General features: G+C 34.0%; 3 protein-coding genes across 5 annotated transcripts; all 3 read left to right on the top strand.

Annotated features, from left to right (window-relative positions):
* The first annotated feature begins 383 nt into the window (after positions 1 to 383).
* On the top strand, positions 384 to 1,694 carry LOC132185373 (uncharacterized). The gene has a single exon (XM_059599153.1). The coding sequence runs from the start codon at positions 384 to 386 to the stop codon at positions 1,692 to 1,694; it is 1,311 nt and encodes a 436-aa protein (XP_059455136.1).
* Positions 1,695 to 8,692: 6,998 nt separating this feature from the next.
* Positions 8,693 to 12,445, top strand: LOC132184541 (uncharacterized). Of its 3 annotated transcripts, none has more exons than XM_059598213.1 (5): positions 8,693 to 9,021; positions 9,323 to 9,505; positions 9,591 to 9,650; positions 11,894 to 11,951; positions 12,265 to 12,445. In XM_059598213.1, the coding sequence occupies exons 1-5, from the start codon at positions 8,767 to 8,769 to the stop codon at positions 12,291 to 12,293; spliced, it is 585 nt and encodes a 194-aa protein (XP_059454196.1). In that variant the 5' UTR covers positions 8,693 to 8,766; the 3' UTR covers positions 12,294 to 12,445. The 3 variants fall into 3 exon arrangements, with proteins under 3 accessions (XP_059454196.1, XP_059454195.1, XP_059454194.1); XM_059598212.1 differs by having other exon boundaries at positions 8,694 to 9,021; positions 11,894 to 12,183; XM_059598211.1 differs by having other exon boundaries at positions 8,694 to 9,021; positions 11,894 to 12,445.
* Positions 12,446 to 12,974: 529 nt separating this feature from the next.
* On the top strand, positions 12,975 to 20,595 carry LOC132185372 (beta-amyrin 16-alpha-hydroxylase CYP87D16-like). Its single transcript, XM_059599152.1, has 10 exons — positions 12,975 to 13,014; positions 17,501 to 17,729; positions 17,822 to 18,146; positions 18,686 to 18,835; positions 18,924 to 19,181; positions 19,718 to 19,807; positions 19,894 to 19,972; positions 20,059 to 20,165; positions 20,258 to 20,385; positions 20,502 to 20,595. Exons 1-10 carry the CDS (start codon positions 12,975 to 12,977, stop codon positions 20,593 to 20,595), a joined length of 1,500 nt encoding a protein of 499 aa, XP_059455135.1.
* Positions 20,596 to 25,659: the final 5,064 nt, after the last annotated feature.

The following is a 25,659-nucleotide window of genomic DNA, read 5'->3' as shown; positions in this document are numbered from 1 at the left end:
TCACCTCGAGGTATTTCAGTCAGCTCAACTGTGTTGTGTAAGTTATTCCTAGGTCATAGAAAAAGAAAAAAATATACATACTCCGCTGTAAGATTGTATTTTCTAAAGTTGCAGCGTCACGACTTCGATATATGCTAGTTCAAATATCGGGGCGTTACATTATGGTATCAGAGCGGTTTGCTCTATGGGAAAGTTAGTATCATACTAGACTAGGGTATACAACACAAGAGCTTCACTAAATAAAATACTCATAACTTTTTATAAAAACTTTTGTTTAAGAATAAAGTATTAGCGATAGAAGCCTAAATATGTTATTTACATGTTTGAGTGATTTTGTTGTTTGCCTTGATATAGATAAGTCGTTAATTAATTTGTACAGAATTATGGTACGAAGACATGATGTCCCTGTCGTTGAGGAAGGCGAAGCACCTCATAATGAAAACAATGAAATACCACCTCCACCTCCACCTCCAGCATTCCATGATGGTGTACACCCAACATTAGTGCAATTTATAGGAGATATTACTAGGCAATTCACGGAAGCAATTTCACGGATGTCTCAACCTGCTGCACCAGTCGAACGTATCGGTTGCTCGATGTGTGACTTTACTGATCAGCAGTTTCGTACTTTCAATGGAACTCAAGGACATACAGTAGCTGAAGCTTGGATTTCAGATATCCAACTGCTGCACGACACACTCAAGTGTACAACTGAGGAAAAGTTGACATACACCGTATTAAGGCTAACTGGTGAAGCCCTTAAGTGGTGGAAGTCCCAGGTAGAGCTGATAGGACCTGGTGTTGTTATCACGTGGGAAAGGTTTGTTGAGGAATTCAACAGGCAATATTTCCCAAGGTCACAAAAGCAGTTAAGAGCTATTGAATTTCAGAACTTGGTGCAAGGTACTATGTCAGTGGAACAATACTCAATTAAATTTACTGAGTTAGCTAGGTTTGGTATTAATCTTATTCCTGACGAAGTATCAAAGACAGAACGTTTTGAAAATGGTCTTAACTCTCGTATCAAGGAAAGAGTTGTCTGCCATGAGATCAAGAACTATGCTCGATTAGTAAACGTAGCATCCCTTGCTGAGAGGGCAATTCGTGAGACATCTGCAGCTTACGAACATAGGAAACGGTTAATGCCTCAGGCATCCTATCCGTCTAAACGATTTATCGTAGGGACTAGCTCCAAACCAGTGGATCACCAGAATTTTTCTCCTCCAGTAGGAAGTCAGAAGGTTGCTTGTCCCAAATGTGGAAGAATGCATTTTGGAGATTGCAGGAGCGAAAGTACCGGCTGTTTTCGATGTGGTCAAAAGGGACATTTTAAGAAGGATTGTCCGATGAATACTATGGGGGAAGCTGGAGCACACATGAATGACTTCCAACAAAGAAGGCCTGCTCAAGCCAGAGTATATACGTTGACCCCTGTAGATGACGACGAGAATGATGAAGTGAACAATGATATAGTGACATGTACCATTTCTCTATTTCGTACTCTTGCGTGTACTCTCTTTGATTCTAGAGCTACACATTTATTCATTTCTGCATTATACACTAAGATTTGTCATATAAGTACACGACCATTTGGGCAAGATTGGTCGGTACAAACACCAGGACGAGAAAGGATAAATGAATTACTATCATCATTGAGGGATGAGCATAAGCATAGTCATGTAGAATTAAAATAAGTATATGATTGTTTTGTTATCTTTAAAGAATTATAGCAGTTGTACCTAAGCAAATAACTAATCATGGTACCATATAAGGATTGATATCTAGCTATATTTTGAGGAAAATGATAATCATATTAGTGGTACATGATCATGAATATTAAGAGATAGAGATGTTGAAAAATATTATTGTCTTACAGCCACTTTGACAAGGCTGATTAAATAAAATCGAAGAAACATAGTGAGCTCGAGAAGAAGGCTACGACATTTTGAGGTATGAACTAGCGATCGAATAATTGTTTGAAATTGATGTTGTTAGGACTTGATAAGAAAAAAAATAGTGAATGCGATCTAAAAAGGGAAATAATGATGCTTAGCTCATCATAAGGAGATTGAGAAAATGCTATGAAGTATTAGGTGGTGATTAATTAAGGGAAGAAAATGATTATAGAATTACCTACAATTAATGATATGATAAATTGCACACAGCACAAATTGCGAGCTTGATGAATACTCAAGTATAGGATTAGAATTGGTCTGTCCAAAATAAAGTGCAGGGTAAGTGGATTCATCAAGGAAAGTACTAAGTGGATCCAATATTTACCTGTTATCGAGTTTGCTTATAACAAAAGTTTCCAGGCAACTATTGGTATGGCACCATACGAAGTACTCTATAGACGCAAATGCAGGTCGCCACTTTATTGGGATGAAGTTGGTGAAAGGCAATTAGTGGGACCGAAGATAAATCCAAGACACCAAGGACAAGGTCGTACTAAATCGAAAAAGAATGCTAACAGCTCAAAGCCATCAAAAGAGTTATGCTGACAAGAGACGTCACCTAGTGAATTTTGAAGTTGGCGATCAAGTATTCCTTAAAGTATCACTAATGAAAGGCGTGATGCGTTTCGGTAAAAAGGGAAAGTTAAATCCAAGGTATGTTGGCCCCTTCTTAATAACCGAAATTGTAGGTCCGGTAGCATACAGAGTTGAGTTACCACCTGAGCTAGCAGAGGTACATGACGTGTTCCATGTATCGACATTAAGAAGATATGTACATGATCCCTTGCACGCTATTGATTTCGAACCACTTCAGATTCAAGCAAATTTAAGGTACGAGGAATTACCGGTACAAATTCTGGATCGAAAGGAACAGAAACTCAGAACGAAAACCATTTCCCTAGTTAAGGTTCTCTGGCGTAATCACGACGTAGAAGAAGTTTCTTGGGAATTAGAACGAGAAATGCAAGACAAATATCCACATTTATTCTAACCGGATATATCACTTGGTAAGTGCATATATATATATATTATTACGTGGTAAATGGTATTTTATGATTGCTTATATGGGTATTGTTCAAAACTACAAAAGTTGAGGGATACCTTAGGGATAAGAAGTGATATTATTAAAATGCTTTGGTCGATGTTTTGAGATGGTAGATAAATCATGGTACTGTATAAAAGTGTAGTACCTAAGTGAAAACATTGAAACTTAAGACGTAGTACGTCGGAGCTATAGAGTATATGAATAGAAAATTTGAGGAACATTATTTTCTTACACCCTTTTTCTTAGAATATTACTGTACGATAAAAGCTTAGGGATTAAGTGTAAAATAAGACTAAGGATTAGACGTTAAGATAAAAATCTGAGTCACTCATATTGAGGTTATGTGATAATTTGAATGCCTTAATTTCGGGGACGAAATTCCAATAAGGTGGGTAGAATGTAACGACCTAGATTTTAAAACTATTATTTAAATAATATTAAATAGATTAAAAATATAATCGATAAATTAGAACAATGATATGTGGATTAATGATATTAAATAACTATTTAGTGTTAAAGGTATATTACATTGATTTTTGACCTCTTATGTATATTACTTCAATTCTAAGAATTTAGCTTCACTAATATGTTTATGGGCATAATCAAACCCAATCTAGTGAATAAATTATTTATATTGGTGTTTAGCGAAGTCATAAATTAATTTGAAGCTTTTCAGTTTTTTAGCCTAAAAAGCAGTGTCTTAATTTTCATACTGTCTAAATGAGATTAAAACTGCTAAAGAAAGATACCAAGGCTAGCCACCTTTGTTGAAAGCTTAAAGTCTTCTAGTAATGATGATTATAGTAAATATCATGATTATAATGATTTAATAAGGCAAGTGGCCAAGTGGGAATGCAAATAGTTAAAGCCTAAGTTGAATTGGAAACTTTGTATAGGCCAAAAATAGACTCAAACGAACTCGGATGAAGTCGAACCAAAAATATAAAATGTTTGTCTCGGAGTCCTCTATCTACTCTCAAAATTTCATGTCAATCGGAGTACGTTTGGACATTGAAAAATGGATCGGGATACACTGCCCTCATTTTGGACGAAAATTCTAATTGGTATAGAGCATGAAATATGGACTAGGTTCATTCTTTTGGTTAAATACATCTCAACCCTTAGATCAAAGGTTTAAAAATAAATCCTAACCATTCATTCTCTTATAAATAGAGCCTAAGCTATAGTCACTTTCACTTTCACTTAAGTTTTTACAATCTTAGAACAAGTAAAATTGTTTGCTCCTCCTTTCATTTTATTTCTTAGTTCTAGTCAAAAACCATATAGCCTAAAATCTTTCTTGTAGTATTCAAATGTTTTTCTAAACTAGCTACCTAGAGAAGATTTGGTGGAGTTTTACTTCTAAGGATTTTTGGGTAAGTGTTTCTTGTATAAATATCATGATTTATTGCTTTTATCACTTGTTCTCATTTAAATTGTTTAAAGACCCAATAAGCATATAATGTAAAATAAAATAATGGATACAAGTGAATTAATAATAAAGAGTTAGTGGACAAAATCAATTAAGGACTTATAATATTATCTATATATTATTTACTTTACAGTCTTTACATTCAGTTATTTCTTTTATGTCATTTAAATTTCTGTTCATATTTCTGGCGGTAAGGACCATTTGATCTCATCTCCAAAATATGCATTATTTACATTCAGTTATTTCTTTTATGTCATTTAAATTTCTGTTCATATTTCTGGCGGTAAGGACCATTTGATCTCATCCCCGAAATATGCATTATTTACATTCAGTTATTTCTTTTATATCATTTAAATTTTAATTCATATTTTTGGCAGTCATCCCCAGAATATGAATTCAGTATTTATATTCAGTCATTTCTTTTATTGTCATTTAAATTTTGATTCATACTTTGGTAGGTACGGACCATTGGTCTCATCTCCAAAATATGAGTCATGTTATATATATATTATTTATAATACTTGTTTGTATTTAGTGATACTAGCCATTAGCCTCGTCACCAAAAATGAATTCAGGCATAGAGCTTGTTATAAGTAATTATCTTAGATTAATATAATAAAATGAGTAAGTAAAGATGAAGTGACGGATAATAAATAAATATAAAAAGATGAGGGTCTTTAAACAATGATATTATTGGAGAATGAACAAAGTATTGTTTGTATGTATGTATTATATGCAGAAGTGGAGCAGAATACTACACTAAGGAGAGTAAGTATGGATATGCTTACTGAGTACTAGCTTTGTTTTATTGTTATAGGAATTCTTATTTTGTCTCATTGATATAATTTTGCAATACAACTGCTGCATAATGTGTCTAATAAAATGGGCTGATAAGATAGCCACCTTAAGAACAAGCTGGGTGGATTGCCGTGAGGAACTGTCGGTATCTCAGTGGATGGGGGTATATAACCGTCCAACAGGCCTAATATATAACTAAGCTGGAGCGGTGTAGTTGCCAGCACCAAACAGGTAAACCTCTAAAGTGTGAGGGACATAACGGACGTAAGCGGGCTGAGAGCTCATGAGAAGAGGTCTGAAGAAAGATTATCATAAAACACAAACTAATCTGTCATTACACTGCATTCACAACTCATTCATTATTATATATTTTAGTCTTTAATCTTATTTGTTCAAACTAGTCTTTTTAGTCTTTATATCTAGGAAAATAGATTACTCATTTGTTTGCCTATGTAAATATGATAACGTCATCTTTACATAGATCTTCATACATGGATAGAAAGTGAGGACGATGGTCCTTTTACTGGTTTTGATGGTTGATAGACCATCTGCTGCAGGATTTATGCTTACTCTATGGAGCAAGTCTCATTTATGTTAATCGCTTTTATTATGTATGGTGATGTGTGTAAACTTAATAGATATTATTATGTTAATTTAGGTGCCGTCTGTGGCATATATTTGGTACACCTAGTGTGTACATATGTTGTAATGAAAACCATGTTTCTATTTTATTTAATAATATATCACCTCGAGGTATTTCAGTCAGCTCAACTGTGTTGTGTAAGTTATTCCTACGTCATAGAAAAAGAAGAAAATATACATACTCCGCTGTAAGATTGTATTTTCTAAAGTTGCAGCGTCACGACTTCGATATTTGCTAGTTCAAATATCGGGGCGTTACAATTATATATTGATGATATGATTATTACTAATGTTGATACTCCTGACATTTGTGAGCTTCAACAATTTATGAGTTGGCAATTTCTAATGAAGGACTTGGGCTATCTTAGCTATTTTCTTAGGTTAAAAGATTCTTCTAAGTCTAGTGGTTGCTAACTCTTTCATACCAAATATGCTTATGATCTGATTTCACGGGCTAGACTTCTTGAATATAAAATTGTTGATAGTCCCCTCACGACGAATGTCAAACTTCAAGCCATTGATGGTGAGTTACTTCTAGATGCAACACTATAAAAAAATAATTGGCAGTCTCATCTATCTTATTGTCACGAGACCAAATATTGCTTATGTTGGTCATCTTGTAAGTGAGTTCATGACCGTATTGTGCTCAATTTACTATGCCATTGTTCTTCGAATCCTCTGTTATGTAAGGGGCATACTATTTCACGGTTTGCATTTCTCCTCTAATTTATCATTACATTTACATGTGTATTCAAATGCTAATTTGTGAAGGCAATTCCACTGACTGTCGCTCCACCATAGGTTTTTATGTTGTTGGGATGGCAAGAAATAGTTTGCTGCTCACTCCATTATTGAAGCTAAGTACCATCCACTTGTTGATACCAGTTTTGAGCTACTCTTGTTATATTGGCTCCTACAAGGCATGGGTGCCCCTTAGATATCTAGCTCTTCCATGTTCTGTGACAATTAAAGTGCGGTTCAGATTGCTTATAATGATGTTTCACATGAGTGCACGAAATATATCGAGATTGACTATTGTTTTGTGTGTCATCATCTTTTACAAGGAACTCTTTGCCTTTGTCCTATTTCCTCTGCTGAACAACTGGCTCGTGTTCACCAAAGCTTATACACCAAGACATTTCTATGGTCTTTGTTGGGAAGAGAAAGATCAAAAGGAGTCAAATAAGAGTAAATTAATATACATATTAGGATACTACTTTTAGTCTAAAAGCCTAAGCTAATGGGCTTGGGTCTACTTAAGTATATTAACTACTCTTATTCTTTACATGCACTTTCTTAATGTGGGACACAAACCTCACAAGTGCATGCACAACAAATCTCTCATCACTTGTGAGTCTCTTTCACAATGACTAAACTCTCCCACACACTAGAGTGTCATGCATACTCCAAGAGAAGCCATTCTTTTTATCGGAGTCAAATCAAATGCGTCAAACCGAGACACTCCTATCAACAACAATGGAATCTAACCATGGGCTCTAATACCAATTGTTGAGGAGATAAACACAATGAGAGTTTTTTTTTTTATTTTTATTTATTTTATTTTTATTAAGAGTACATCAATATACATATTAGGACACTACTTATAACCCAAAAGCCTAAGCTAATGGACTTGGGCCCACTTAGGCAGATTAATCACTCTTATTTTTTACATGCACTTTCTCAAAGTAGGACATAAACTTCACAAGTGCATGCACAACAACATATATTCAAAATATATTTTGAAGATATTTTAGAATACTTATTCAACAGAATTCACTCTCCATTTAGCGACCATCTTAGATACCGATTTGTTTTCTTATATAGTTTGATATTATTCTGTAATATTCTACCTTCATTCTATGATTTATTTTTCTTCTTTAGTTTGATTGGCCTTGTTGAACTATAAATAGGCCAGACTTATGTAGGGGTGAAAACTCAGTTTTTGATTTTTGAAAACCGGAACCGGGTACTCGATTAACCGGTTATAGAATAACCGGCCGATTTTGGTTGGTACCCAGTTATCCGAACTATATATATATATATATTACCTGGTTACCAGGTTATAACCGGGTATTTAAAAACTCCAAAACCAGGAATCGGAACCAAGCACTCTGGTTACCCATTTCAAACCGGTTTCCCAGTTCCAGTCCCAGTCCTAGTTTTCCCCCTTATTTTTATTTTTTTATTTTTAATTTTTTTTACACCCCTAGACTTATGTAAAGTTAAAAACATCACAAAAACACACAAAGTCACTTTCTCTAGTTTATTTCTACACTCCAAATACATATCTTTGATATTGTGAACACTTTGCGTCAAGACCGATCCTGTTGGAGTCGGTATGGGCAATTAATTGAAGATAGCAGAGTCATCCTGAATAGCTTACAAAGCTGGATAGTTTGGCATGTTGGTAGGGAGGCAAACAAAGTGGCCCATCGCCTTGCAAAATTTGCTCTTGGCCAATCTTTAGACCAGGTATGGATGGAGGATAGTCCCATGTATATTGAGAACATTATACTTACCAAGCAAGAATTTTTGGATTGATTTATATAGGACAAAAAAAAAAAAAAAAAAAAAAAAAAAAAAAATTGAAAATACATATCTTTGAGAACTCTGCCATCATATGATAACAATGTAAAAAATTCTGAAGATTCATATCCACACATTTAAAATTAGGGATATGATTATCCATGGAGGTCAATCAATAATTTTTTACTTTTCGGATCTTTGGAAATTAATTCAAGTGAAACCCAAATTTCAATAAATCTTGGGTTGATGGATGGTAGACCATATATTCTGAACGTATTTAATCTAAATTATCCAATCCACTTGCTGAAATTCACACGACAAGGCTTCTCAAGAGAAGGGAAACGACAACTCGACGACAGCACGAGCAAATGGCAATGGGCTCACAAACAGCGTTCTGTATGTTCTCTTCCTCCTCCTCCTCTTCCTTCGGCTTGTTGCTCTCATGTTCATTTTCTAAAACATCCCTCAGACCCTCTTGTTCCTCTCAAATACCACCTTATGCTAAGCCCACAAAACCCCATCTTCTTAGATTTCCCAGAGCAAGAACCAGAGCCACCCTGGATGAAACAGACCAAAGTGCCTCCACCACCCCTTTTCTTGTCCAGGAAGGAAAACCCAACAGAGTATGGCTTTTGTTTCCTTGTTCTTTCGGTTCTTTGGACTGTCTTTTCTGTTAAATTGCTTCCCATTGCTTGCTTTTCTGCTTCAATTTTGTATGTGACATAAAGGACCTTGAGTTTTATCTCTTAGTTTGCTCAATTCAATGTTTGGGATTTGAGAAAATGCATGAAAAGCAAAAAACTTGCAGTTGACTGAACCTCATTAAACTTTGTGCTTAAATGGGGCTTATTGTATTGCTATGTTGACCACTTTACTAGCTTCTTTTGGGTGATTTTAGTGACTTAAGATGTTCATGTGCTTTAGGAAGTGGAAGAGAGTGTGAAAGTGCTGAAACAGGCTGCTAAGACAAGAAAGGTTGCGGCAGAAGACATTTTGTCTGCATTTTCTGTTATTGAAAAGGCAAAGATTGAGCCCTCCGGGTTTCTTGATACACTTGGTGGATCAAAATCCCCTGGCAGAACATGGATGCTTATTTTCACTGCTGAGGTTGGCATAATTCTGTTCCTTGATTTGCATAGCTTTACATATCTTTTACAATTTATCCTTATTGGACTTTTGTCCTAAATTGTAGAATAAATTGAAGGGCGGTCGTTATTTTCCTCTTACAGCTGTTCAGAGGTTCGATGCAGCCGTAAGTGTCTCATGCATTTCTTTATTATGATTCTAGGGATGAAGTTAAAAGGATTCTCTTTTCAATCTACAACTACTTCCAATTTCCACTAGAATATGGAGTACCCTCATGTTTGCGTTTTCTAGGGAATATAGTGGAGAATGATTCATTTCGACCCTCATATGCCCTTTAATAAGTACTCCCAAGGGCACATGTTACAATTTGTTTCAAGAGCAGAATAATTCTCCTGAAATAATTGAATTGGGATGTGTCCTTCCAACCTTTATATTAGTCCAATGATCTTAAGATCAACAAAACTGCGATACAGAAGTTCATTACTCATGGCTTATTCTATGAAGTAACTTCCAAGCAGAGTTGGGCCTTGTTTGGATCTTAGAGAGGGTAAGGAAAACGAAAAAAAAACTCACTGAATTGTTCAGGAATTAGGTTATTTTGTATGGCATTTTGAAACATTTCTTCTGATTTCCTTCATTTTTTCAAGATCCAAGCACGCGCTCAATGTTAGAAGTGCTTTTCTGAACTCACTTCATATGTGACCACCTTGTTCTTCTGTGCTGTTTCTTTATGCATTTAAGTTAAGACATAAATTTTCTCCAAATTGGTCTAATAAAGTAATATGTGTCCTTATAACACTTGAGCGACACACATGTTTTTAATAGAATTAACAGAATCCCTTCACCGTTAAATCTTTTTCCTCTAATGTCTAGACTTTATTCTAACGTTCAAGAGTCTGTCTCTTCTTCATCATTTCATCTCCCTTCTCTTTCTTGAACACAGAGCATAGAAACCCAGCCTGGGCTTCTATCTCTCCTTCAATGTCTCTCTCTCCCCTCCCTCTCTCTGTCTCTCTATATTAAAAGCCCCACTAGGAAGAAATCCAGATCCCTTAGCTCGTTCACTCTTTTGCTTTCACACTCCTTTGTGGCTTGTTCTTAGTTCTTATTATATTGGGTAGTCTTTTTTTTTTTTTTTTTTTGGTTATTGTTGGGTTATACATGGAGCTTTGGTTGAGTCTTGCTCTTCCAAGCAGTCCTACAAGGGGTTTGATTTAAATTACTGTGGTTATGAGCCTAAGGAAGTAGTGGTCTCGGACCTGTGGTTCAAGGGCCCATGCTATATATGCGTCTTGGTACCAGGATATACATGACATGAATAACAAAAAACGTAGTTTTGGACAAGCCTTTGAGAATAGCAAAGATGGGGCCGTGCCTCGAATGCTTCGTTTGCTCCTTTGGAACAACCATCCAAATGAGGAAGATGACCCCAAAGACCCCCAGAATCACTCTTTAATAGGTCATGATTGAAGGTCTTGGCTTATAATATTAACTATTTACAAGCCAAGGACTTCGATCATGGCGTATTAGTGCTCGTAGTTTTTCCCACAACTAAGTCCCAAACACATCTCTCTCTTGCGTTGTCTGGTAAATACCAGGTGTTATGATGGGTTTAAGGGACAGTTGGAGAGTGGATATTTATTTGAACAATTCGTCAAATACTCGTACTACTACTACGAGATTGCTTCAAAGTAGTCGCTTCGTTTTCATAGAAAACGTTTTATTAAGACTAGACTCTCAGACAAAGAGAGAGAGACAGAACTGGGTTGGTTCTGTGTTAAAGAAAGAAGAAAAGGGATATGAACAGATGAGAAAGAGAGAGACTCTTGGACTTTCTCAAATACACAAAGAATAAATTTTAGACGTTAGAAGAGAGGATTTAATGGTGAAAGAATTCTGTTAATTGTATTAAAAAACATGTGAGAGTCACATGTTAGAAGGACACATATCACACATATTACTTTATTAGATTGGTTTGGAGGAATTTCTTCCAATCCAGTTTGGAAGAAATTTGTGTCCTTTAAGTAAGAAGGTATCACAAGTAGGCCAACCAATGTTCGTGATCAATGATGTACATATGTTCGCATCCTTTTATTTTCAGTCTAGTCCTTCCCCCCACTCCACTCCACCCCGCCTCCCTTCCCCACTTTTCTTTCAATATACATAGTCAAAAATTTCCGTGTACTTATGTTAACATCATCCTTTTTGATATTTCTATATGCTTAAGTCATCATCATGCCAAGCTAAAACAAATAAAAAAAAAAAAAATCATCACATCAAGGATGAACTTGCTGGAGCTTTTTTTCTTCATAGTAATGGGAGCTTTGGTTCCTAAAATCCAACAAATAGAAGATTATATGATTTGCTTTGTCAACTGAGAAACAAAAACAACCTTGTTTGGATTGCCAGGCAAAGAGAATTGAGAATGGAGTATATCTTGGACCAATTGGATCCTTAACGTTTGAAGGTAAATTTACATGGAAGCACAGAATACTGGCCTTCATATTCGAGTGTATTCGTATAAAAATTGGACCTTTGAATCCCTTGGAGATTAGCCTTGGCCAAAAAGAGGACAGGGAGCCAAGCACCAAGGATCCTTTCTTTACCTGGTTTTATGTTGATGAGGAAATAGCAGTTGCTCGAGGCAGAAGTGGAGGGACTGCATTTTGGCTGCGCTGTCACCGTGTTGCTGCTTGATCGTAAATTTGATTTTCAAGCCAAATACCTGCACAAAAATTTCCTTGTACGGTTGATAATTATTACTCTGTTTACATTTGCAGCTCAACACATTAGGACAACAACCATTTGAAGTGTTATATGTCACCAGTTAAGGTTTCGTTGTCGTCCCCATGATTGTTAATATCGTATACCATGTTTGATGGACAATCACCCTGTATCCTGATACCAGCTCCCTAATAGGAATGTCTTAAAAAGGATTATTATGATTTTTTTTTTTTTTTATCAAGATAGCATTAAGATTCTCTTACCATGATTTTTATGGTAGTTTTGTATCTGGTTACACTTTCTCCAATCTAGAGAAAGGAACATGCATCATCTTAGCTTAAGTATTTGAAGCTTTTGTGTGAATCTTTTCAGAATATTTCCTTTCAGCAAACAGAGTCCGAGACATACTCATTGCACCCTCTCTTTTTCTGTCAGATGCCTCCAGCCAAGAATGTAACATTAGCTATAAATTGTTGACTTGCTACTTTGTCATATATTTCGACTGTTGTTTTCTCTGTAACAACTGCACTAACTCTTGAAACCCTCAAAACTTGTAAAATTTGCAATTTGAAAAATAGCAATTTCAAAACGCAGATAATGAAAATACAAATTTTAGAAAATCAGTTAAGTGTTTAGTAAAATTGTGGTTTAGTCTTTAAAATTGTGTGATTTTAAAAACACACTCTTGTGGTTTGAAAATGTATCAAATTGCTATTTGTTTCAAAAGCACTCTCAAATAGGGCACTGCTGGCAATGTTGTTAAAAAATGTATGTTTGGCCTCTGAAATACGAATCTAAAGACAAATGTTAGTTAAAACTCTAATGATGTAAGTTTGCACATCCCAAAATCTCACTGTTCACATTCGTTTGTGCAAGACATATAAAAGGAATGATAACCCACTGATTAGCTTGCAGACCTCTTTACCAAGTCACATCCTCCAATTGGTGAATTGGTGGTTTTGCGATCTTGGATCTAAACTCAAGTTAGTCTCTCACACTCTATTTTGAGTTTGAAGGGACTGTTAGATTATATTATCATATATATATATAAAAGCCGAGTTTTGACATAGGGAATGCTTAGAATTGCGACACGTGTCCTCCTAACTCTATTTCTCACGTCTCTCTCTCTCTCTCCCTCTATCTCAACTTAAATGTCTTAAACTTTTTTGAGAAAAATGTCTTCAACTAATTCAATGGTTTAAGACATTTAATTAATTGTGCTAACTCTCACTCTCCCATAATTTGTGTTTCAACCGTTTTTGTCTCTCTCTCTCTCTCTCTCTCTCTCTCTCCCTTTATTTTTAAATTAATTGTGCTAACTCTCTTCCATAATTTGTGTTTCAACCGTTTTCTCTCTCTCTCTCTCTCCCTCTATCTCCATTTAATTGTCTTAAATCTCTTTCCCATAATTTGTTTTTCAATCGTTTTTTTTTTTAAATTAATTCTGCTAACTCTCTCCCATAATTTGTGTTTCAACCGTTTTTTTTTCTCTCTCTCTCTCTCTCCCTCTATCTCCACTTAATTGTCTTAAATCTCTCTCTTTCTCCCTCTATCTCAATTTAAATGTCTTAAACTAATTCTATGGTTTAAGACAATTAATTGTGCTAACTTTCACTCTCTCATAATTTGTGTTTCAATCGTTTTTTTTTTAAAAAAAAATTAATTGTGCTAACTCTCTCCCATAATTTGTGTTTCAACCGTTTTTTGTCTCTCTCTCTCTCTCTCCCTCTATCTCCACTTAATTGTCTTAGATCTCTCTCCCATAATTTGTGTTTCAATAGTTTTTTTTTTTTAATTAATTGTGCTAACTCTCTCCCATAATTTGTGTTTCAATCATTTTTTTGTCTCTCTCTCTCTCTCTTTCTCTATCCTCACTTAATTGTCTTAAATCTCTCTCCCATAATTTTATATCTGAATTCCTTTTTTTTTTTAATTAATTGTGATAATTCTTACTCTCCCATAATCTCTCTCTCTCTCTCTCTCATAATTTATGTTTCAACCGTTTTTTTTTTTAATATAATTTTGTATTTGAACCTTTTCTTCTCTCTCTAAACTAATTATATGGTTTAAGTGTCTTAACTATTTCTCTCTCCCATAATTTTGTCTCTCTCTCTCTCCCATAATTTTCTCCACTTAAATGTCTTAAATCTCTCTCTCTCTCTCTCTCTCTCTCCCATAATTTATGTTTGAACCAATTTTTTGATTTTTTATTTGTAATGCATTGAGTTGTCTTAATGAAGAATACAAAAGGTTTTCAAATTCTCTATTTCTCTCTCTTTATTTAATTTTCTTTTTATCTTCTCTTGCTTTATGTTTATATCTTAATGTGAGATATATTATTATATATATATATATTCATCATCATCATAATGCATTGAATTGTCTTAATGAAGAAAACAAAAGGTTTTCAAATTCTCTATTTCTCTCTCTTTATTTAATTTTCTTTTTATCTTCTCTTCCTTTATGTTTATATCTCAATATGAGACAATTAAAATATATGAGTTTTATTTGTAATATATTTAATTGTCTTAATGAAGAAAACAAAAGGTTCCCAAATTCTTTCTTTCTCTCTCTGTTTATTTTTCTTTTTCTCTTCTCTTGCTTTCTATTTATATCTCAATGTTCCTCTGTCAATTTCACACTCAAATCAGGAAAAAGACAAGACTACAAGAGAGAGGTAGAGAGAGTTTCTAATCGTTGTTTCTCAATGATTTCTTTTCTTTATTTTATTTTTTTGCAAGAATAGTTCTTTTAAATTTTCCAATCGTTGTTTCTCAATGAAAAATTATACTATTCTCAATGAAGAGTAGAATAGTTATTTTCAATTATATTAGTATTTTCATTTTATTCGTTTTTTTTATCTTTATTTTCGGTGCTTATGTTCTTCCATTTTTGTTTTTGTCCCTTATATTTTTTTCTAATTTTTTTTTTCTTCTCTTACTTTCTATTTATATCTCAATGTTCCTTTGTAAATTTTACAATCAATTTAGAAAAAGACAAGAGAGAGAGAGAGAGAGAGAGAGAGATTTGCATTGCTACTTCTCAATGAAAAATTATACTATAGTTATTTTTTTTATATATATATTTTTTCTAGAACAGTTCTTTTCAATTTTTCAATCGTTGTTTCTTAATGAAAAATTATACTACAATTTTTTTTTTTTTTTAATCTAGAATAGTTATTTTCAATTAGTATTTTTTTTTTCCTTTTTTTTATCTTTATTTCCGGTGCTTATCTTCTTCCTTTTTTTTTTTTGTCCCTTATTTTTTTCTTCTAATTTATATATTATTTTTGATTCAAATGATTACTTTTCTTTGGTAAATTTTACATTGAACTCAAGAAATAATAATGAGAGAGAGTTTCTTATCGTTATTTTTGGTTGATAATTTTTTAGTTTGTACATGTTGTTGTTCATTGAGTGATTTAATTTTTTTTATCTGTTTACATGCTTAATTAATGGATGACATTGGTTTTTAAGGTTTCATTGGAATCGAGAAACGTATACAGTAGAAAAAGACAATTCTTTCAATTATATTAAAATTTTATTTTTAGTTTTTTATTTTATCTTTATTTAATGTATTTATGTTCTTCCATTGTTATCCCTTAAATTTTCTACTAATTTATATATTATTTATTCAAATTGAATATTTTTCTTTTGTAAATTTCACATTGAATTAGGAAATGATAGTGAAAGAGTTTCCTATCATTATTTTTGGTACGGTGTAGGATGCTTTTTTAGATTATGTCAATGTTCATTGTGTAGATTTTTTCGTCTTTGTTTTCCTGTATGTCTTAAAATTAGTTTCATTTACTTTATATATGTGAAGGATGGCTGTTAAAAAAAAAAAAAATTGGTTATGTTCTTCCATTTTTTTCCCTTAAATTTTATACTAATTTATATATTATTTTTTCAAATTGATTAGTTTTCTTTTGTAAATTTCACGTTGAATTAAGGGAAATGATAGTGAAAAAATTTCCTATCATTATTTTTGGTACGATGTATAATTAGATTATGTCAATATTCCTGCCAATGTTTTTTTATCTCTTTCATTTTTAAAAAGAAAAATTAAACTACCAACATTCTTTTGTTTACAAAATTAGTAAACATAACTGTAATCAAATATCAATATGCTCATATATTTTAGAACACTTCTTTATTTTTGTTAGTGTAATAGAAAAATTTCTCAAAAAAATTGTTTATGAGGAGAAAGTTCAACTCCTGAAAGACAAAAGTTTACCATAATGGATTGTGTAGTGGAGGAGAAGTGGTGTCATTGTTGGAATATAATGATTAATCAATCATTTTGTATAATTGATTAATCTATGTTTTTATTTTGAATTTTTTTTCCTTTATATTTCATTTTAAACTACATATATGGGAACAAATATTTAATATGTTTCAGTTTATAAGAACTAAAATTTATGAATTTTTAAATTTATTAGATATGTATTGAGTAAAACTATGGTTTAAAAGGATCTTATGAACATTTGTCATTTTTAGTAGCTAATTAGTTAATTAAGAGAAGAAAATAAAAATTGTTGTTGATAATCTTTTAAAGAATTTTTGAGTAAATTACAAAATAAAAAAAAAACCCGGCGCGTAGCACGGGCTCTAAGCTGGTTTTGTTAATTGATAAGATTTGTATGATCCGGCTTACATGCTGTTATTTTAATAACAGTATGTATGCTGTAGTTGAATCAACGGTCAAGATTGAATTTTAAAGTTGATTTACTTTTAGAAGCATTTAATAGGAGAGAGAAAATAAAAAGAGATTTAAAAAAATTCAATCTTGACCGTTGATTAAACTACAGCATACATGCTGTTATTTTAATAACAGTATGTAAGCCAAATCCGATTTGTATTACTTGCCTTTGACGGGTTTGGAAGCACATGGCTTTCGGAGGAAATTGCGGCGCATTTTAAATAGTAATTTTGGTACGTAATTGATAAGATTTGTATTACTTGCCTTTGACGGTTGATTTTTCTATGTGGGGAGTTTTAGATTCGATTTTTTATTTTATTACAAATCTGTCTTTTCTTAAAAAAACAAAAAATATACACTAACATATATTACTATTGGGGCCATAGGATACCCTAAGTTGCACTCTAGCATTTATGTATATTTATATTCACAAGGAGTCTCATTTTTTTCAATTTCAATTATTTCCCATCTTGTTTTTCTTGGGAATTGTCATGATTTTTTTTTCTTCTTCAATCCTATTTGGTCTATTTAAGAACCCCCACTTGCATGCTCGTTTCCAAAGCAGTAGCTAGCACTTTCTTCACCAACCAGCATCCCTATTCCCCATATACTCACAAATGTCAACTACTGCAGCATTGTGTGTGATAGCTGTGCTTGTAATCTGCATTTCTCACTGGATATACAAATGGAGGAACCCTAAGTGCCATGGAACCCTTCCTCCTGGTTCCATGGGCCTCCCTCTCATTGGGGAGACCATTCAGTTGATCATTCCCAGTTATTCCTTAGATGTTTCCCCCTTCATCAAACGCAGACTGCAAAGGTATTTAGACACCACTCTAGTCCAAAAACTTAAATTAATGATTTTTTTTTTTTTTTTTTGTAATACAACGCTCACACGTGCATTTACAATAGATATGGGCAAGTGTTTCGAACTAGTGTTGCAGGTCGGCCTGTCGTGGTTTCAGCAGATCCTGAATTCAACCATTTCATTCTACTGCAAGAAGGGAGATTGGTTGAATCATGGTACCTGGATTTATTTGCAAAAGTTTTTAAACAAGGTGAGAATAGGCCAGATGGTGCCTACATTCACAAGTATGTGAGAAACTTGGCTTTGAGTCACTTCGGCGCTGAGAGCCTCAAAGCAAAGCTCCTTTCTCAGTTGGAAGAACTAGTAAACACAACACTCAAGACTTGGTCATGCCAGGATTCCATTGAAGTGAAACGCGCCGCTGCAACCGTAAAAACTTCATATTTTCATAATAGAATATGTCGGGAAAAACTTCACTTACATTTCTTGAAATATAAGAATAAGGGGTTTTGCACTTATAACCTCAAAGTTTAAAATTTTGTAATGTCAATCATCGGTATCCTATGTTTCTGTTCCTTTTAGTTTTACAATTTTTTTTGTTAAAATGCATACCGAAAATGCCCCCAATTATTATAGTTTTAGTGAGAATTCAAGAACATAAAAAGCCTTTGACCGACCCACGATCACTCTATGGGTCACCAGAGTTTTCACTTTTATTTTTATTAAAAAATAATCGGAGGCATTTTGAGCATTTTAACAAAAATGGGTGAAATTAAAAGGGGTTGAAACAATATTATATACCAACAAAATGAGATTGCAAATTTTAAACTTTAAGATTATGATTACAAAACCGATTATACTTATAGGGGTGCAAGTGAAGTTTTTCAAAAATATATATAAAATATTGCATGTCCTTTTGTTATATATGACTAAAACATATAGATAATGACTTTGGCCCGATCGAACAGATGGCTCTTCATTCAGGAGCAAAGCAGATGTTTAGTTATGACCCAGAAAAATCATCGGTAGATTTAACGGAGAAGTATATTAACTTCTCAAAAGGGCTTCTGGCTTTTCCTCTGAACATCCCTGGTACTGCTTACCATAAATGTTTACAGGTAACTCAAATTCTTCTCACTCTACAGTTTGATTATAAGATTTCATGCCTGTATATATATATAATTGAAGTGATTGGATGATGATCAGGACCATAAGAAGGCGTTGGACGTGATGATGGAGATATTAAAGGAGAGGAGAGGTTCAGCTGATGAGACACAGGATGGTCCCGGGGATGTGCTTCATCATATCATCCAAGACATGAAGACTGAGAACTTCCTTACAGACGAATTTGTTGTTCAGCTCATGTTTGGTTTGCTTTTTGTCAGCTTTGATGCACTTTCTTCGGCATTAACGATGGCTTTCAAGCTACTTGCTGAGAACCCCTTGGTGTTTGACGAATTGACTGTACGTACAATTTTATATATATATATATATATATATATATATATATATATATTTCCAAACTCACTTATTTGGAAGTATAGGCATTTTTGCAATGATAACCTCAAAGTTTAAAAATTTCCAAAATTTGTATTCTTAGAATTTTCTCTCTGTTTATTTTTGGTTGAAATGTCCAAAATGCCATTTTTTATTTTTATTTTTAAGAAAAAAGGTTTATGGTGACATACGGATTGGACCGACCCCACGGCCACACGGTGTTAACGCAAGGTTAGCCGTGGGTGTATACTCACGCTGTGGGTGTTGACCCATGACGTGGCCGTGGGTCTGGTGGTGAACTGGTTCTTTCTATTATTATTATTATTTTAAAATTGGTACAAAAAGGGAAATTAAAAGAAAAAAATTATTAGAATACTATCTTTGTAAATTTTTAAATGTTAAGGTTATGATTAAAAAACGCCTATACTTTGTCTTTAACGAAGGTAATCAAAGTTTTTCCTAATTTTAAATGTTTTTTCACGTTTGGGTCATTCAATGATCAGGCTGAGCATGAGGCAATTCTGAAAAAGAGAGCAAACCCGGATTCCCCACTCACATGGGAAGAATACAAATCGATGACTTTTACACTATATGTCAGTAATTAACATACTCTTCGATCTCTATGCGATTATAAACTAAGTTGGCATTTTTTTTTTACAATTTTTTATTATTATTGCAGGTTATAAATGAAACTCTTAGGCTGGGAACTGTGGCACCTGGATTACTAAGAAGAGCAAAAAAGGATATCCAAGTGAATGGTAAACATACTCAAACTTGTTGGTTTGAGTGTTTAACTCCATTAATCACAAAGTCCAATGTATGTTTTATGAGTTTATGCATGCAGGATATACAATTCCAGCAGGCTGGGCAATTATGGTTGTTACAACTGCTCTTCAATTAAACCCTAATACATTCGAGAATCCTCTTGCATTCAATCCATGGCGTTGGAAGGTGCATGCATTAACATACATAAACATGATCAAGTTAATTAATGGTTCTAAATTGTAGCAATTTATCTAATTATTTTAGCCCCTTATTTATAGGACCTCAAGGCAAATGAGATATCGAAGCATTTCATGCCGTTTGGAGGGGGAATGAAGCAATGTGCGGGGGCAGAGTATAGTAGGGTGTTATTGTCCACCTTTTTCCATGTCTTGGTTACTAAATATAGGTAATTAACATGCCTCACTCTATACTTGCACGTGCCAAGACCAGTAGGTATGCATGCACACACACTTAATTATTCTAATCCCCTATTTTCTTTTTCTTTTTTTAATTGATATATAGGTGGAAAAAGATTGAGGGAGGAGACATTGTCCGGACTCCTATGTTGAAGTTCAGGAAACCCCTTCGTATTAAGATCTCAGAAAAGCATATATAATTGAGCACTGCTGATGAAGTGATGACAGCAACCAAATTGCTAATGCTGAATTAAGTAACTTCAATAAATGGTTTGATCCTCAATAAAGTTGGTTGGCAATATGTATTTTTTAAATGAAGCGCCTTTATATATATAATATTTAATTTCATTGATGCAAAGTAATGATCGACTATCATATTTATTGCTCTAATTAGGTTTTATGTTAGTGTTAAAACTTATTGTATTGTAAGTCTGGGTTTAGAGTTGAAGTCGGTTTTAAGATAACTAAGGTTCAAAAACTTAGTTCAAGGTGAAGAACATAATAGCTTGTTCGCAGCATTGATTGAATGGCATTCGAACAAGACTGATTTCAAAGATCAATATGCAAGCCAAAATGTCTAGATCATAAGCATGTTCAAATGGCGTTCGGACGAGACCATGAAGACTTCAAAATTCGAGTACCAAAAAGGAGTGAACCCATCCATATCGAATTAGGCTAAATTAGAAGATTCGCATAATGCTCCAATCGCAATGGCAATCATAGTCATCTCACAATGTGTAATCATGATGGTCATCAAGACATATTTGAGACACTCAATAACAACCTTAATTGCACCCTATTTATCGCTATGCAAAAATTGTGAAACCCTAACTCGTATTTGAGTAAGACCTAATCTCATCTGAACAAGACAACAATAAATTGTTTTAACTTTAGCTGACTTAGCATAAAAACTTCAGTTTTCTCTCCATCTATATAAGTTTCATAAATCACCACTTTCATAACCTAGATCAAATGCTATTTTTCATTGTTCTCAGAGAGGTTTCAAAACACCCTTGAGCCTTAAACAAATTAAACATTCTCCTTACTTTTTGTTTGTTCAAACCACATAAAAGCGTACAACTAGCAGAATTATGAATTGTAGCAGACAATGTTTGGTAGTGAAGGTAATCCGAATAGAATGCCAAAGGTTCTAAAACCACTGCGATGGAAGGTGAATTGGTCGTTTGCCAGTGACTAGGGTCACAAATTGAATCTTGGGAGCTACAAATGTTTTGTAAGTAAGATATATCAATTTGTAACACAAATCTTCTATGGTAGCTACCTTTGCGATTGGCTTGCCCACAAGTAATTTTACTTTTGAAAAGTTCTTCAAAAGATATCCAGTTTGTTACCAAAATCTTTGTGTTGATTGATTTAATTTATATTTTCCTGTATTTCGATATTTATAATTGTTGTAATTGGTTTGGTAATCTTGTTTGTTAACAACTTGGGTTTAAATCATATATTTCAACTAGCATTAGAGCTAAGCTAACTTTACTGAGATTAATTTCCTAAGTGATACTTTGACCCCCCTTTTGTCAAAGTATCACCAATCGTGCTGAATGATATACCATCGAGAGCATGCAAGGAATCTAGGGTGCTATTGGTAGATATCCTATATATATAAGCAAAGACGGAGGGAGGGGGGACCGGCTGGGGCCATGGTCCCCCCCCCCACTTCCTCAAAAAATATATTTTAAGGAGTTAAAAAAAGAAAAAGAAAAAAGAATTATGCTGTCCCCCTCCAAAACAAATTGATAGGTCCTGGGCCCCCTAACTCTCCTCCACTGTTGGTTCTTACTTCTTAGATTAATCTTGGGGTTTTTTTTGGTTAATTTTTCTATTGTTTGGCTTTTAAATTTGGTTAAGAATCTGAAAAGTTGATTTTTTTTTTTTTCCTTCATAGATTGGCTGTCGGCTTGGAAACTTAGAAATTTCTGTTGCTACTTAGAAATTTTTGTGTTTTTTGTTGTTGTTATTTTCTTTATGTATGTATGTAAATCTTGGATCTTTTCTCTGTGAGGATTTCTGGTTCTTGATTTGGTATGGCCGTATGAGAATTTTTGATGGGTTTTATTTTGATGGGTTTTTATAACTAATGCCATTGAGAAATCTCTAGTTTCTCTCTCAGTTTTTGTTCCACCCATTGAATTTCAAGTTTGAAATCATAATGATTTAGAGAATTTTTTATTAAGTCTGAATTTGGGGGAATTTTAGTAAGAAGCTAAATTCCTAAAATTAACTAGGGGCTTTTGTGTGTAGTGGATTTTTATGCATGATTTAAGATTCGGGTTGTTAGATTAATAGGTTTAAAGCTTTAATTTCACTATTGTTTATAGTATGGACATAAACCCTAATTTGTATAGTATAAATTAAATTAGGGCTTTTGGTATGTGAACACTAGGATTGCTAATTGGATGTGTTAATTACATTTAAAACGTTAATTAAACCTAAACTTTCATGAGTTCAATGAAAATTGATGCCCATGGGGTTTAGGTTCTAATATGTCATATTATAATCATATTGATTATTGTATGTGAATATGAGTATTATAAATTTGGGGTAAGTTGCTAGATCAATGGAATAAGAAGAGAATAATAATTATAGGATTAAAGTGTAATGTTTAACTTAGAGCCTATGTAATGATTATGTTATTCATGTGAGTTTGTTCATTGTTAACCTACACATTCTTTATTTTCTAAAAACTCAAAATGATCATGTAAATTTATTTGTATATGATGAGAAAGTCAAATACAATACTTGACTATTTCAAAAGAAAAAATGTACAAAGTTTATTGGTGTTTGATCCTGGATTATGTGTCACTTATGAGAATATCATGTTAATCAACGAGGTGTAAAATAACTCAACGCAGGTCGCACTTTTTGAGGTTAGTACTCTAACCTCAATTCCTAATCTAAGTAGTCTTGTAATTTGGATATTATGGTTATTAAATATTGAGACTATGGTTTGTTAGAATTTAAACAATTAATTGGAGAGTATGACACAATTCTAAGCTCAATTCCTCATTGTATTTAAGTACCAGTGATTAGACAAAGAAGGAAAAAAAATAGAAAAAACTACTAGTTCATTACACGCTGCAAAATAATAATAATAATAATAATTTGCTTTGGTCCCCTCCCATAAAACTTCCTGGCTCCGTCCCTGATCACCTGTCTGCCCTCTAATGGCGACACACCATTATCCTCTTTGCTCAAAATCTTTCAAGAAACTATGTTTCACAACAACAACTGGACTTAGTTACGCTTTGTAGAGTGTAGTGTCAGTTAAAGGGAATCGACACCAATTTAAACATGGTATCAGTTGAACAGTAAACTGACATTCTACAAAGCGTCGATTAAAGAGAACCGATACCAATTTAACTATTCAAAGACGGAGAACCGACATTCTACAAAGCGTCGATTAAAGAGAACCGACACCAATTTAAACATGGTATCAGTTGAACAGTAAACTGACATTCTACAAAGCGTCGATTAAAGAGAACCGATACAATTTAAAAATGGTATCGGTTTACTATTCAACTGACACTATTTTTCAATTGGTGTTGGTTCAACAATAAACCGTTACTACTAAAGGTGCTGGTTTACTGTTCAACCGACAGTACTCGTAACAGTAACAACCGACACTCTTGAGTGATCATTAAATACTTTCACTCACCAAACTGAGGTGTTGTTAAAAGTACAAGGGATCATCAAATACTTTCACTCAACATCCTAAATAGGTGGTCCATGGCTAAGACAAAAAAACAAATGGGTGGTCCATAGATGGGATCACGACTTACAGTACTCCAAGAGTAGCATAGTCCCACACGCTAGGGAGCATTCTGAAAGTGGCAATTGGCTTTTCTAACTTTAGCATGCCAAGGCCAAAGGCCAAGCAAATAATATAACAACCTCATAATATTGATAGTGATGGCAAGGAAAAAATCTTGAAAAAAATCTTGAAAAAAAGCGTTAACCACATTTGTATTATCACCCTATACAAATTAGTCAATTTATAGTTTTTTTAGAATCATTTATAAAGCTTAGTTTCACTTGGTAAATACGTAATTTGGGACTTAACACTTTATGAGTATTTTTATAAACTATCAACTTTATATGAACTACAAACTCTCCCACTTAAATTCCTGATATCCTCACGAAGACAATGTAAATAGTAACGACGCAAAGAAAAACGCTAGTCACATTTGCGCTATCACCACAGATGTAGCTAGTTCTGTTTGCTTATGTTATAACAGTTTTCGGACAGAGTGAACTGCACATTCTTCGGGCCTATTTAGAGGCACAGAAGTGCAGTTAGACCTAGATTAATAGGTTTTCTACTTCAATTTGACTTGGAGTGCAGGGAGGTTTAATTGGACCCGGATTGTGTTTTCTACTCCAATTCGACTTGAAGTAGGGATCTAATCCAGATTCTTTGGGATAGTAATTAATCCCAAAAAATCAATGATTAAAACCTAGTAACACCCTTCCTAGGATTTCATGATAGAACTGATGGGCCAGTTGAGTGATATTATTTGTAACAGCATAGTTGTTACATCAAAAGCAATACAAAGCCGTTCAAAAAATATCAAGGAAGAAATCAAATCATAATTGATTTTTCCTATCTATGTGCCGGCATGCTTTTGGCTTTCACCCAAAAGCATTTGGACAGACGTATGATATCAGATCGCTATTTACTTTCCCTTGTGTACGTGTGCGTGCATCGCACTTCCTTATTATCATCGACAGTAATGAGCGGAAAACTCACACGGCGCATTGTTTATTGACTTCAACATCTTCCCATCATTTCATAGATAAATTAAGGCTTAGCAGAGGCAGAAAGCATACGGCTTTGAAATATTTGATAGTCAACAATAAGCAATGGAGAGGCAGGTGGCCATTATCGGAGCCGGCATCAGTGGCCTCCTGGCTTGCAAGTACACCTTGTCAAAGGGTCTCCATCCGATCGTTTTCGAAGCCAAAAGCACCATTGGAGGAGTATGGACTAAAACCATAGAGACCACTAAGCTCCAAACTCCAAAACCAGTTTATCAGTTCTCAGATTTTCCATGGCCTTCTTCTGTGGAGGAAGATTTCCCTAACCAACATCAAGTGTTTGATTATATTCAATCCTATGCTCGCCGTTTTGATTTGCTTCGGCATATCAAATTCAACACCAAAGTTGTCAGCATCGAATATGAAGGCCCTTCTGAGGAACAGATGCAATCTTGGAGCATGTGGGGTGGCGCTGGTGAGCCATTGAT

This window comes from Corylus avellana, chromosome ca6, assembly GCF_901000735.1.
Source record: "Corylus avellana chromosome ca6, CavTom2PMs-1.0".
Taxonomy (NCBI): Eukaryota; Viridiplantae; Streptophyta; class Magnoliopsida; order Fagales; family Betulaceae; genus Corylus; species Corylus avellana.
The sequence above is the reverse complement of the archived record's forward strand: the minus strand, read 5'-3'. Positions and strand labels throughout refer to the sequence as shown.

Excerpts from the sequence above, each read along its gene's own strand:
- LOC132185373 (XM_059599153.1), top strand. The coding sequence starts at position 384 with ATGGTACGAAGACATGATGTCCCTGTCGTTGAGGAAGGCGAAGCACCT.
- LOC132184541 (XM_059598212.1), top strand. The coding sequence starts at position 8,767 with ATGGCAATGGGCTCACAAACAGCGTTCTGTATGTTCTCTTCCTCCTCC. Across the intron at positions 9,022-9,322 it reads AGGAAGGAAAACCCAACAGA|GAAGTGGAAGAGAGTGTGAA; the intron begins GTATGGCTTTTG and ends CATGTGCTTTAG. Across the intron at positions 9,651-11,893 it reads TTCAGAGGTTCGATGCAGCC|GCAAAGAGAATTGAGAATGG; the intron begins GTAAGTGTCTCA and ends TTGGATTGCCAG.
- LOC132185372 (XM_059599152.1), top strand. The coding sequence starts at position 12,975 with ATGTATGTTTGGCCTCTGAAATACGAATCTAAAGACAAAT. Across the intron at positions 17,730-17,821 it reads ATCAAACGCAGACTGCAAAG|ATATGGGCAAGTGTTTCGAA; the intron begins GTATTTAGACAC and ends CATTTACAATAG. Across the intron at positions 19,808-19,893 it reads CGATGACTTTTACACTATAT|GTTATAAATGAAACTCTTAG; the intron begins GTCAGTAATTAA and ends TTATTATTGCAG.